The 13,842-nt window shown below is 35.2% G+C and overlaps 1 protein-coding gene and 1 long non-coding RNA gene across 5 annotated transcripts in view; one reads left to right on the top strand and one right to left on the bottom strand.

Annotated features, from left to right (window-relative positions):
- The window catches only part of LOC143244800 (PMS1 protein homolog 1-like), an 83,775-nt gene extending 71,644 nt beyond the window's left edge, over positions 1-12,131 (bottom strand). The window contains exons 1-2 of one of the 4 annotated variants that reach the window (XM_076490148.1): positions 12,068-12,131; positions 8,161-8,319 (exon numbers count right to left, since the gene is read on the bottom strand). In XM_076490148.1, the coding sequence (XP_076346263.1) occupies positions 8,161-8,319; positions 12,068-12,121 (213 nt within the window). In that variant the 5' untranslated portion in view covers positions 12,122-12,131. Of the gene's footprint in view, positions 1-8,160; positions 8,320-12,014 lie in introns of all 4 variants that reach the window. The other 3 variants (XM_076490146.1, XM_076490147.1, XM_076490149.1) reach the window with 3 other exon arrangements.
- On the top strand, positions 8,242-9,940 carry LOC143244802 (uncharacterized). Its single transcript, XR_013025327.1, has 2 exons — positions 8,242-8,321; positions 9,435-9,940. It is a non-coding gene; the product is annotated as an uncharacterized LOC143244802 (long non-coding RNA).
- Positions 12,132-13,842: the final 1,711 nt, after the last annotated feature.

Below are 13,842 nucleotides of genomic sequence, written 5' to 3'. Positions count from 1 at the left end.
ACATTTCATAAGTTCATACATTCATGGTATTGTACATTTTTGTTTTCCTGTCACAAATTATTCTGTCAATCGTATAGATATGAAAACCATTGTTACATCATAATTTCTTGATATTATGAAACTCTTCAAAAGTACTTCAAAAAACTAAAACCTTAACCAATGTTTCTTTAAATGCAGTTGGTATATAAGTTATAGAATTAAAATACAGGCCAGTAAATGCTTATTTCTGGTAAAAAACCCATTCACAGTTTCCAGAATTGTGTAAAATTTAAAACCTGTAAACATGCTGCCCACAAAATCTTAATTATGTATGCTGATGAGCTGCAATATCTGCACTGTAGTGCATTCCTTAACAGTTAAGCAGAAAGATAACTATATCAAAATATTTCTTGGAGGGACTCCACAGTGAGTTTATATGACATTAATTGGGCTTCAGAGATGCTGTACAAAACAATGACCTCTAACAAGTTGCCAAAGCAAAAGAAATTTACAATGGTTCTACAAAAATGCCACTTTACAGGAAGCCACAGTAGCTGGGGTTACCATGTGGTAACTCAGTTTTGCTACGTGACAGGCAGCTGAGTAGTAGTGATGGCCTGAACATGCCATATCAACTGTACTGATGATATAGATGAAATGATATGTCAATCCACAGAGAGGGGATAAGAATTATCTGTTATAACTGTGGCCAATTTAGTCATTTGTGGCATAGTTGCCTGATCCCTGTACCTACACAGAAGCCCAAACACCTTCAAAATGACTGAATAATAAACAAGTTCAAGAAAGGCCATAAATATTGTCAGGTCTGTTAATTCAAAATAATTAGTTCAAAATCAGGTGTAGTCACTGGTCTGGGAGAAAACAGTATAGTCTGTGCACCAGATGAATTGCTTCTACGGAGTGAAACCATGAAATTTTGACAAAGATATACTCTTGAAAACAAGAAACGCAAAAGGGATATTTTTTTTATCTTAAAGAGAAATATATGTAATAACGTTACAAGCTCAGAGTATGTGATGTTACATGTGTTAAGGTACTGATTGTCAGACCAAAATGACAATAAAAGTTGTGCACTTTGAAAACGGAGGAAAACATCAGATATTTCGCCAAAACACATTTGTGTCCAATAAATTTGTTTGAGAGATCTGCATGTTCTGCAAGTGCACCATGTGCAAAATCCCTATAAAAGTGATGGGTTCTTGGTTTCCATAGCTCAGTGTTAAGCCACCGACACGCATACAGTTACGCCAAGACTGACTGAAGCAGAATGCAACAACGCCATTGGTCGCTTGGAAGCAGGCGAATCTCAATCAGATGTTGCCAGAGCTGTGAAGGTCCACCCAAGCACCATCACAAGGCTATGGAATCGTCACCAACAACATGGATTAACTCGTGACCGTCCACGAGCTGGCAGACCTCGTGTGACCACGCCCGCACAAGATCGCTACATCTGGTTACATCACCTTCGGGATAGGACCACCACTGCGACGTCTACTGCCTCAACCATACCAGGGCTGCATAGGATTCCAATCAGACCTTATGCAACCGTCTACGACAGGGGTGTGCAACATTTTTCGTCGGTGGGCCATATAACCAACTTCATCAATAAAGCGGGGCCACTTAAAAAACAAGCTTATTCGTGTACATGCACAATAAATTAAAAAAATTCTCAAAATGCAAGCAATAATATTTTATATTTTGCATGAGTGATCATTTTAGTGCGACACTTGAAATTTAGAGTCCTTGCAGAGCTTGTCAATATCAGCTTTGACAGAAGTGGTTGCCACTCTTAACTGACTGGTTAAATGTTCATCAGTCAGCTGACTTCTACATTTGGTTTTGATGAGCTTCATTTTGGAGAAAAATTGCTCACAGCAGTAGGTGCTACCAAAAAGGGAGGCAATTCTTTGTGCATGACGGGACAAATTGGGAAACTTTTCATTACACAGAGTTTGTAAAGTCTAGCAAACTATTTTCAGAGAATTTCCTTTTAGTGTCCATGTCAGCCTGCAGTTCAATGAGTTCCATTTGGCAATCATCAGGACTGTCTTCCACTGCCAAATCAAAAGGTTGAGCGAACAATTTCAATCTAATTTCAGTTTGTCTGAAATCTGGAAATCTGTTTGCAAACTCATCACGCAGCTTTTGTACACTGGTTCCATATTTGGTGCAATCCAGATTAGGAAATTCCAGTTTCCTGGTTGCAAGACATGTAAAATGGGTCAATATGGCTCTTCTCAACTGAACCTGGAAAAGTTCCAATTTCTTCTCAAAAGCACAAATATGCTCAAACAACTTATTCGCAAGTTGACTTTTCCCTTGTAGTTTTAAGTTTAAATCAGACAGATGCCGTGTAATGTCTGTGAGGAATGCTAAGTCATTCAGCCAGTTCTCATTGCTCAAGAAGTCCACATTCTGACGTTTGCTCTCCATGAAGAACTTAATCTCCTCTCTTAGATTCCAGAATCTCTTCAAAGTAGCAGCTCTACTAAGCCAACGTGCAGAGAAGTACAAAACATCTGAATACTCACTGTCCAGCTCATCTAAAAAAGTTTTAAATTGTCGATGATTTAATCCTCGTGTTCGAATATAATTGCTCAAGAAGTCCACATTCTGACGTTTGCTCTCCATGAAGAACTTAATCTCCTCTCGCAGATTCCAGAATCTCTTCAAAGTAGCAGCTCTACTAAGCCAACGTACAGCAGAGAAGTACAAAACATCTGAATACTCACTGTCCAGCTCATCTAAAAAAGTTTTAAATTGTCGATGATTTAATCCTCGTGTTCAATATAATTTACGCATTGACGACATTTTTCATGACTTCTGCAAAATCCAGAACTTTGGTGCACAAGCTCTCTTGGTGAATAATGCAATGGCTTACAACTTCGTCTTGTGCTCCAATTGCAGTTAGAAATTTCTTGGTGAATCCATTTGTCCTACCTGTCATGGAAGGAGCACCATCTGTTGTAACACCACATAATTTATAAGGATTCAGTTCAAACTTTTCTACAACCTTAAGCACTTGTTCACAAATATCCTGTCCTGTGGTTGTGGAGGAAAGGCTTGCCATATCTAAAACTCTTCGAAAACATCAAAGCCTGCAGTAACAGCTCTGATGAAAATGACAAGTTGGGATGTGTCATTGATATCAGTGCTTTCATCCAAAGCCAGACTGAAAGCTTCACACTAATTCAATCTCTCTTTCAAAGTTTCTTTGATGTCCTGTGAAAGATCTTTTGTCCCGTGGAGACAGTAAAGCGGGAAAGGCTAGTTTGCTCCACCAAATATTTTTTCTCTGGACATGCATATTCTGTGAATATTGTTAAACAATTTTAATAAATTCTCCATCACTGAAAGGCTTTCCCTTTTCTGCCATACATTCACAAAGCTTAAAACTCAGTTTTGTCACCAGTTCTGAATTTTTCTTGAAAGTGGTAAAAAACACCTTGTTGCTTTTCAATGGATGTTTTAAATGTTCAATTTTGTCCTTTCGTGCCTGACCAACAATTTCATCAAACTGGGAGGAGTGCTTAGTTGCGTAATGTCGCTTAATATTGTACTCTTTCATGACTGCAATTGTAGTTTGACAGACGAGGCAGACAACACCTTGATTATGTGGGACAACAAGATATTTTGTGCACCATTCACTGTTGAATAACCTTCCCTCATCATCAATTTTTCGTTTCTTAACTGCTGACATTTTACTAGCCCTGAAATCAAACCAAAAATTATTCTCACGAAAATAGCAAAGTAGAAAAACATAGAATTTATTTACACATGGAACCTCTTATGGACAGAAACACATGTTTCTAAATTGGCATCCCGATCATAGCCTTCCGGTACTTAAATTAATTGAGAATAGCAAAATACAGTGTGACCTCGCCTATTCGCGGTTCGCGGCCCCGCATATTCGCGGGTTATGCGCGAACTGCGTTTTTGTAGGTCACAGAGACTGAAAGGGCTTTTCGAGGAGATTTCTGTTGTATTTACTCAATCAAGCCGTTTTATCAATTGTCGTCTTCACCAAACAAGATTGGACTGCTATTGGCTGACTGCCTCAGCTTCCCCAACAACGCAAACGGCAAAGCACAGCCCGGTAACGCACGGTACAATTTAGTGAAATACATAACAGTATGCAATATTGCTACATTATTACTGCATCAATGAGTATAAGTATCATTAGTGTTTGGGAAGCATTTCATATAGTATATAATCGCATACATATACGTTTTAAAACTGCGTCCAATATTCGCGGTTTTCGCTATTCGCGGGAGGGTAAAGAACGTAACCCCGCGAATAACGAGGTCACACTGTACATAGAATCAGATGCATCTGAAAGCAAAAATTTTAATAAATTCAGTAAAGTCACAACAATATGCTAAATAATAATCAATTTACCTTCAATCTCTTGTAGTAACTGTAAAAGGTAATAAAATTTTCACCAATAATGAATGACGGACAGCAGAGGTTAGGGAAAATTGTCGCCAGCGGGCGAAGGCGAGGTTCAGGACATGGCGTTGAGTCGTAGACAATAGTGCTAGTGCACGTCACCTATTCATGCCCTAAGGAGGCCGACCAATCGAATTCGGCCTGCTCCTCTCTAGCAAAGATAATTTTAGAAGTTTGTCGAGTCGAAGCCTGGGAATCCCGTAGGATCGATGCTTTTAAAAATATTCCATTTGCGTTGGATTACAGATCAGGCCACATGGTTAGATTACAACAACTAGGGCCACACTAAATGGCTTGGCGGGCCGGGTTGTGGCCCGCGGGCCGCCTGTTGCACACCCCTGGTCTACGAGATGCAGGAATCTGACCTTGAGGTCCAGTCAGAGGCGTCATCCTCACCCAGCAACATCGTCAAGCACGGCTGCAGTGGACTCAAGCACATCGGGTATGGCCTCATCGACGATGGAGGCATGTTTGTTTAAGCAATGATTCACATTTTATGCTTCGTAGGCAGGATGGAAGGACCCGTGTTTACCATCACCGAGGTGAACGTTTTGCAGCAAACTGTGTGCAGGAAGATGACAGATTTGGTGGTGGCAGTGTCATGATGTGGGCTGTCATCGCCTACAATGCCAGAACAGACCTTTTGCACATTCGAGGGAGTCTTATGGCTCAATGATAACGTCAACGAGATTCTTAGACCCCATGTGCAACCCATCAATGACGTTTCTCAACATGACAACGCCCGTCCTCACACAGCCCGATTCACCACTGTCTTCTTGAGACGCCACAACATCAACGTTCTTCCCTGGCTCTCCAGATCACCAGATTTAAACCCCATCGAACATCTTTGGGACGAGTTGGACCGACGTCTGCGACAGCGACAACCTCAACCGCAGACTCTACCTCAGCTTGCAGCAGCTTTGCAGGCTGAGTGGACAGCCATTCCACAGGATGTGACTCATCATCTCATCGCTTCCATGGGCAGGAAATGCCAAGCAGTTATTGATGCTCACGGGGAGCGTACTCGTTATTGACGGTGAGTGACGTTAAACTTCGCCTATGCAGACTTTGGATGTTCAGCAGTGAATGTCCAAAGTTTCACACATGTCATACAGAACTACCCGGAATAAACTTGTTAACAATTTGTCTCAAATTTTGCCTTTTGCGTTTCTTTTTGTGAAGAGTATATGTACAAGAACAATGGACCTGATGAGTGCATATAAACAGTGTAATTATAATCCAGTCTGATACACAGGCAAACACTTATTCAGTGGTTTGAGCATTGTCTGTAATATATAGCTTTTTGTAAAACACCAAGATGTACTTACTCAAGCAATTGTACCTCTGGGAAAAAGGTACATTCTGTTTATGATTTGTGACTATGTAAGAAAAACTTTAGAAACACTGGCTGGAAAATGTATTGGTATGGTATGCGAGGAAAAAGTTACAGAAACTGAATATATTGGAATAGCTAGCATCACTTTGGCTGTATTACAACAGCACACATATGTATAATTGCCAGTACACCACAAGTTACTGAATAAAGAACATGCAAGTGATCTAAGTACAAATCAGCAAAGAAAACTTAGAATGTTACTGATGGAACTTGCCAACTTATGTTACACTTCCTTTGAACACTTTAAATATATCCAGTGCTGAGAGATTGGATACTGAAGGATGAATTCATTCCACTTTCACAGAGTGCTTAATCATCACCACATGAAATTTACTTTACTGAGCTGAAGTACATTAAGTAGCCACTGGCTCAGCAGTGAACAGTTTACATCAAAACACCAGAGGAATTCCATATCAATCAAGAAAAAATGTTTATAAGGTACTTCACCATATCATAGGTGACTATAGTGAAATGGTTTGCAAGCTCAAACTGAACTGAAATGATCACTTAATACTGTAATGATAGCATACCTTTGAACAGAGTGACTGTTCTTTAAACAAATATGAATTCCTATTAGCTGCAGATTTGTCAATGTACATAAAGTTGTATATCAACAGATGAGAACAGCAGCCAAAAAAACCAGAAAATAATGTAAAAAAAAGACAGTGAAAGAACAAGAGTTTGAATGAAGAGATTTGATGTCTCTTGAAGGAGCAACTGTTGAGAAATATGATGCTGTCTGATCCATTACACTTTATCCTTCTTTTAAACAAGCAGAAGACATATCTGGAAAAAAGCCAAACCAATAATTCATCTCAGGCCTCTGGTAGTGACAACATGCTTCAGGGCATTTTTTGTCATATTCCTTCAGGTTTCTTTGGAATGAGAGTCACACCATTTCTGATCAAGTACATTCGACAATGCTTCACATGTACCCTGGTAGGGACAGCTACTTCCAAGACAATAACGCTTCCATTCACTCTGTCAAATTGTCCATGCATAATTTAAGGAACATTAAAGATATATCAGATATCTCCCATTCCCAATACATCCCTCAAACTCAATTCAACTGAACATCTGTGGGATTAACTGAACAACACATTCATCATCACTATCCTCTACCTACCTCACTCCATGAATTGCATACAATGAATAACTGAATGGGATAAAACTTTCAGGGCACCTTGTAGCACCTTATGGATTTTATGCTATGTTGTTTGATAACTGTTATATTTGTGCAATAGGTGACCTAACACTGACTATTAACTATAGTAGCTGGTTTGTGTAGTTCTGCCACTTCAATGCTAAACTGTAAACTTCAATAACTTTTTCTTTCAAACAGTGTTTTATTCTCACTTACTCCAGCATTAAGACTTCCCTCCTTAAATCCACCTGTGAGATAGGTTCAACCTTGAGATTACCACAAGAGATACATGAGCTTTAATGTACGGTCTAGTGTTTGTGTACAGTGAAGGCACTTGGTGCTAGTATTATTTCATGTTTTGCTTACTGTAAAGATACAGAAATATGAGTGGATTATGACTAAAGTGAAATAAAAATTGTTGTTTAATCACAATATAACATTTGAGAATATAGTAAAACCCTGCCACTAGATATATTGACATATCATGAGTTGATGTCATTAATATGGTATTAATATCTGTCAAGAATCTAACCAGTTGACCTGTTCATTTATGTACAGCTTCACTGCAAGCTTTTTTCAGTTGTTGTACCTCACTCAAAGTTTCATGTACACAGCTCATTCAAGTAAGAACTCATTACTATTATCACTGGTAAAGATGCATACAACATAAAACCAGAGTCATAGAGGTTACAGATGTGCAGAGAAGTTACTTAATATTTAAAATATTAATGATGTTTTATCATAATCAATAATAATTATGACAGTTAGCTTAGTACTGCAAATTTCAGCCATGTCATTTCTCTTATGCACAGGTAGGTTAACAACATATACATAATATTCCTTATTATCCATTCGGCCAAGCTAAAGAAAGTTATTATAGACTGAAACTGTAAAGTTGACCAGCTTCACACTATCTTTTTCCAAGAAATAACACTGTAATATATATATATCAATAAAATCTATAACAAACATTAGTAAATACTTCTGTCTGTAAAACAGCAAGAAACAAAGGTCCAACTAAATTAAATTAATTAATTATGAACATCTTAAAATATGTTATTAATATCATTTTTGTAACAATAGTAAATTTTGTCCAAATATTTATATCATAATTCATGACAATTTCATATTCTAAAAATAGTTTACTAAAATATTTGTAAGTGCTACTTACTAGCTTGATGTCTATTGATGTAGCCTCTGCATCAAGAGAGTTTTCTACAAGTTCCTTTACCACACTTACACAGGAAGTTATGACTTGGCTACTTGCCAAGAGATGAGATGTAGCATCTGGCAGTTGTTTGATGGTTACTGACATTACTTTAATGATTGCCTGTAAGTATATATTTAGTTAGCAAATAAGTATGTTTTGTGTAATGTCTTAACTACAAAATTAACAAACAATTCATTTTAATGCATACAATAAGACAAAAGAATGTTAAACCAACCCATCAATCTTTCATACTATAAAGAAGTAACTAAGAAAGAAAAATAAGTACCTATAGATGGTTCTGTTCATACAATGTATTTATATACTTACAAAGATTCAAGTTAATCATATAACCCCCTTTGGCAATCTACTATACATTTTTATTACCCATACAATGTGTTTTAATTATCTAAGGTCAGTCAGTATCTAAGCTTAAAATTTGTAAGAATATACTGCATTTTTCAAACCTGAATATTCAGTCTCATTTTTATTGAATTTCATTGAAATCAAACAGACTATTTTGAAACCCTGACTTACAGTCCCTCACAGTTCTTCTATACTTCTTAGAAAATGACTTGATGTGTCTGAATTTATCTTTATTCCTCAAATATATCAATAATTGTTACAACTGTTCTTCTCTGATCTACCTACCTACCAGTGACTCAGTAAATTAACTATATTAGAATGTGTTTTGAAATATACAAAGACAGCAACAGCAATATTGCATTTGTGCTGATAGACAATTGGCAAATACATAGGTCTATGAATGAAAAATATTGGGATGAACATAAATCATATGAATCACTTTGTAGTTAAAAGTCTGATTAAGAGATTAAACATAGATAAAGCATCAGAACAAGACAAAAGCTTTTCTTGTGGTTTTAATGGAGGTCACATTTTGGATATGCAAGCTTTTCTTTCATTTATGTTAGGTTAAAGACAGTGGATGGATGCCAAAATATTAGATAATTATAATGTTTTGCATTTTTCAATGTGGTGATAAGTGTTGCCCTAAAAATTATAAACTCTTCAGTCTTATTTCTGTAGTGGAATAAATTACACAGACTCCAACAAAAGAATTTTGAAATACATATATATATATATATATATATATATACACACAATATTAACATTAAAGGGGAAACTTTTTTTTACTCATCTGCTAACTTTATTCTAAGATGTTATTTATTATCTGGATCATGGAAAGTTTGTTTGTTTGTTTCGAATTTCACACAAAGCTACAGGTGAGCTATCTATGCTAGCCATCCCTAATTCAGCAGTGTAAGACTAGAGGGAAGGAAGCTAGTCATCACCATCCACCACCAACTCTTGGGCTGCTCTTTTACCAACAAACAGTGGGGTTGACTGTCACATTATAATGCCCCCATGGCTGAAAGAATGAGCATTTCTGATGTGACGGGGTTTCAAACCCACAACCGGATAACAAGTCAAGTGCCTTAACCTCCTGGACATGCCAGACTGATCATGGAAAGAATTGGAATTGGTGTAATTAAGATTTTAAGCTTTTGGTAAGATTCCAAACAAAATATTACAAAAATTACATAAATAGAATTAGTAAAAGAATAATTAATTGGATTGAAAAATGGTTTAATGAGAGAAAGCAAACATTTTTTTATTATTAATAATGTCCAGTTTGCAAACTCTCTTTGTCAACCTGAAGATGACCTAGGAGGGTTGAAGCATTGTTCTGTATTTTATTTCAATTAAAGTTTTAATACCCATACCAGATGTCTTAAGCAAATATTTTTCTTAAAAATGTATTTACTTTTTTCTAAAAAATAAGTATATAAGGAAAATTTTGAATGGCCAAATGTTCTCTTGTTTTTTATGGGTTATGAAAAGCATGAAAGTTTGTGTATGAATCTTCACAAAGTATGTCTTAACTAATAGTTCAAAGAAATCAGTCATCACAGCCTATTAGATGTGGGTAAGAAAAATGAAAAAATGTTTACCGTTCAGAAAACATACTGTCTCAAATAAATGGATGACAAAAAGATCAAATGATGCAACTAGTAAAGACATGCAGCATGCAAAGATTGTTTCAAATAATACTTTTTCAAAACTGGTATAATGTAATCTTTGGAAGATAGCTATAGGTAAATAATGCATAATAATATAAATCAGAATGCAAACATGGAGAACTGTAATATAGAAATTACAATTCTCTTGCAATTTCATCAATCACTTATACTGACACTAGGCACAAAGGCCAAAGCAGATGTGTATGACAGGACTTTCATTTTTGAATAAGAACATTATTAGTCTAGTTTTCCAAATAGGGAGCCAAATGCTGTCTGGAGGGGTCACCTGTTATAATAATTTGCACCATTGTACAGTAGTGTTTTGTCAGCCAGTCAGAAGACACTAAAATGATGTCACATAAGGGACATTTAATGCTACAACTTGCACTGTCATGATGTCAACAAAATGTATGTATGCAACAAACCACAAGAAGAAATATGCACTCCATAAAATACAACACAACATATGAACTTCAAAAGCAAGAAATAAAAATATTTGTTACTCTTTAATTCTGGTTTTATTTATGGGAGGCCCTACAGAGGTGCATTAATAATATTTAATAAATCAAATGAGTCTCTGTACTTTAAACTGCAGTTTTAAAAGAGATCTTCATAAAAAGAAAAAGCTACAACTGCAATGTGGTTTCATATGGTGATTTAATCATATAAACTTGTATAAAAAATAATCTATGCCAAGTTGCATATACACAAAGAGAATATCAAAATGATGTTGTTCTTTTTCTTTCATCAGTACTAATTTGGAACATTCTTCTAATCCACTATTTGTCCTACAAACATGAAGCCCAGTATGAATATTACTGCTTGTTGTAGATTAATGTGATAGTGAGCAAGAGTTTTACGCTATAATTACTGATGATTTAAATGTGGGCAAAATGTCTTCTCCCAATTTGTTAAAATAAAAAAACCCTGTGCTCAGTTAATGATAAAAGGTTTGTGAAGTACAACAATAACTATCTTCAGCAACTTTCTTTGGCCAATACAATTACTAATATTACTGAATTTATTAGGCTTTACCAAATCATGCATCTCTAAAATAAATCTGATTGATGTACTTATTGCTATGTAGCACCACCTAAACAACTGCTCAACTAGTTTTAAAACACCTCCTTTCATCTTTTTTTCTTTTACTGTTAATGAATCTTGCTTCAACCACCCCAAAACACTCTCCATCAAGACTGCAGTCTATACTTCTACTAAACATCTTTGTATTTATAATTCTGCTTCATAACTTGTTAATTTGTCTTAGAGTACCTAAATTAAATCTATAATTTGTAAAGATACCAAATTTCTTTTATCTTTTAAAACTTAAACTACACAAACATTAACTATACCATCCATATTTATCAGACTATCTCGAGGATGGGTTGTACTGCAAGTTTTATAGTGTTACAACTTACAGTGTTAGATGTACTTATTTTACCCCTTTTTTTACAAGTTCATTTTTTTATTCAATAACACAAGGAAAACAAAGTTCAACGCTTGAATTCTGTCGTACAAAAATTTGACAACTAAAACCTTAAACCGAGTAAGTTTGTATTACAATACAGTGAAACTATTCTCTTAAATAGTTACAACTTAAGTTTAGTGATTGTAGTTACATTTACTTAGTTATATCGCAATTTACCAGAATTGTACATGTTTCCAATAATAAATTCTAATTAAGTGTTTATACATTTTGCTTATGTTGAACACAATTATACGGTACCTAAGATGATAAATCTAACAAGCAAATAATATTCAAAAAGACTAGCAAACCTAACAAGTTTCTTTCTCATATAATCACAGTTAACGATCATCTTTTGACTTACGTATATCGAACAAATAGACATTAAAACTCGCGCGAAAGCATTCCCTCTATCCATATGTCAGTGTACGTGTATTAATAATAAATCATAATATTTTAAAGAAAGGTGTAAAATAAATATTTGCATCACGACACTTGTTCAATTAATAGCATATGAAAAATTATTATAATATACACGTAAGTAGATGTCATATTGAATCTATTACACACTACAAAAGCTGACTAATGCCAAAGTCTCTTGGAAGGTCATGTTATACCTTCTCTTCTTTACATCTTCTCCTTTTCTTTGGAATGTTTGTATTAGTTATTGATGATTAGATGATAATCATACACTTGAAAATATACCAAAAAGCATTTAAAACACTTAAGCTTATAATAACTCTTTATCATTAATAATTGATCTGCCAAAATTCCGACAACAAGAAGTAATAAAAATTACATAGTTCAAGAAAAACATATACGAACGGATGCATTGTGCAGAAAACATTAATTTGATTTAATTATTTATTATATTTGTTCCATTCAGTTAACAGTTTTATTCAATAAACATGATTAATACGATAATATAGTGAATGAATAAACATATAAAACGGCTCTAAGGAAAGGTGAAACAAGAAAAACGCAAATAACAGCGTTTCGACAAGCTTGCTTGTCATCATCAGATTAACTTATCAAAACGTTGTAATTTGTTTATTCCCGTACAGCTGTTAGTTAAGTTTATTCAGCAGTTACATTGTTTTTACTTTATTATTATATTTATGCTAAATATCAAATTTCATATTGTGGTTGTAAACCTCATAATAGTGGATGTTTTTTAATTGTTTGGTTTTTGAATTTCGCGCAAAGCTACACGAGGGCTATCTGCGATAGCCGTCCCTAATTTAGCAGTGTAAGACTAGAGGGAAGGCAGCTAGTCGTCACCACTCACCGCCAACTCTTGGGCTACTCTTTTACCAACGAATAGTGGGAATGACCGCACTTTATAACGCCCTTACAGTTGAAAGGACGAGTATGTTTGGTGTGACGGGGATTCGAACCTGCGACCCTCGGATTACGAGTCAAACGCCTTAACTCACCTGGCCATGCCGGGCCAAATATGAATATAATCAAGGAAAACAGGAATTTTATGCAAATGACTGTCGATTTGGTGTAACAATAGGAACGCACGGTGTGTATGTAAATGTTATTAACTGAGCACTTTAATAGAATTCTTATACATATATATAATACCAGACCATGCCAATTAGACCTACCATATGATGTGTTGGATAATAGCTTGAGCCCTGCAATCATAAACTATTTATTTAGACCGGCTTTTAAACATATTCATAATAAAAGATTGAATGACAATCAGTACTATTGATTTTATTTCGTCAAATTTCTAAGTTAGCTAAATAAAATTACAGCAGAAAATAAGTGTATGAAGTATATTTAAATCTGACATTTAGCCCTTTGTAATCCAATACCCACAAAACTATACATTTTATTTTTATTTTTCAACCTTTATTTTTGTTATACTTTTATAACTTGTCACACAACCGCGAGAATCAATTATAAGGTTACAGCACAGAAAATAACAGATAAAATATAAAGCATTACTGAAAAGTGTTTGATTTTTAAATACGAGGTTTTTAATTATCATTTGTTTTCTTTAAATATTATTATAAAAGAAACTATAACGTAGAAAAATAGAAACGTATTAGGTAAGATAAGTAAGAACATGAATAAAAATATCTATCGGATATACCAGCAAGTGCCCCCAGTGCCGCAGCTGAATGT

This window comes from Tachypleus tridentatus, chromosome 2 (genome assembly GCF_004210375.1).
Source record: "Tachypleus tridentatus isolate NWPU-2018 chromosome 2, ASM421037v1, whole genome shotgun sequence".
In the NCBI taxonomy this organism is placed as follows: domain Eukaryota; kingdom Metazoa; phylum Arthropoda; class Merostomata; order Xiphosura; family Limulidae; genus Tachypleus; species Tachypleus tridentatus.
The sequence above is the reverse complement of the archived record's forward strand: the minus strand, read 5'-3'. Positions and strand labels throughout refer to the sequence as shown.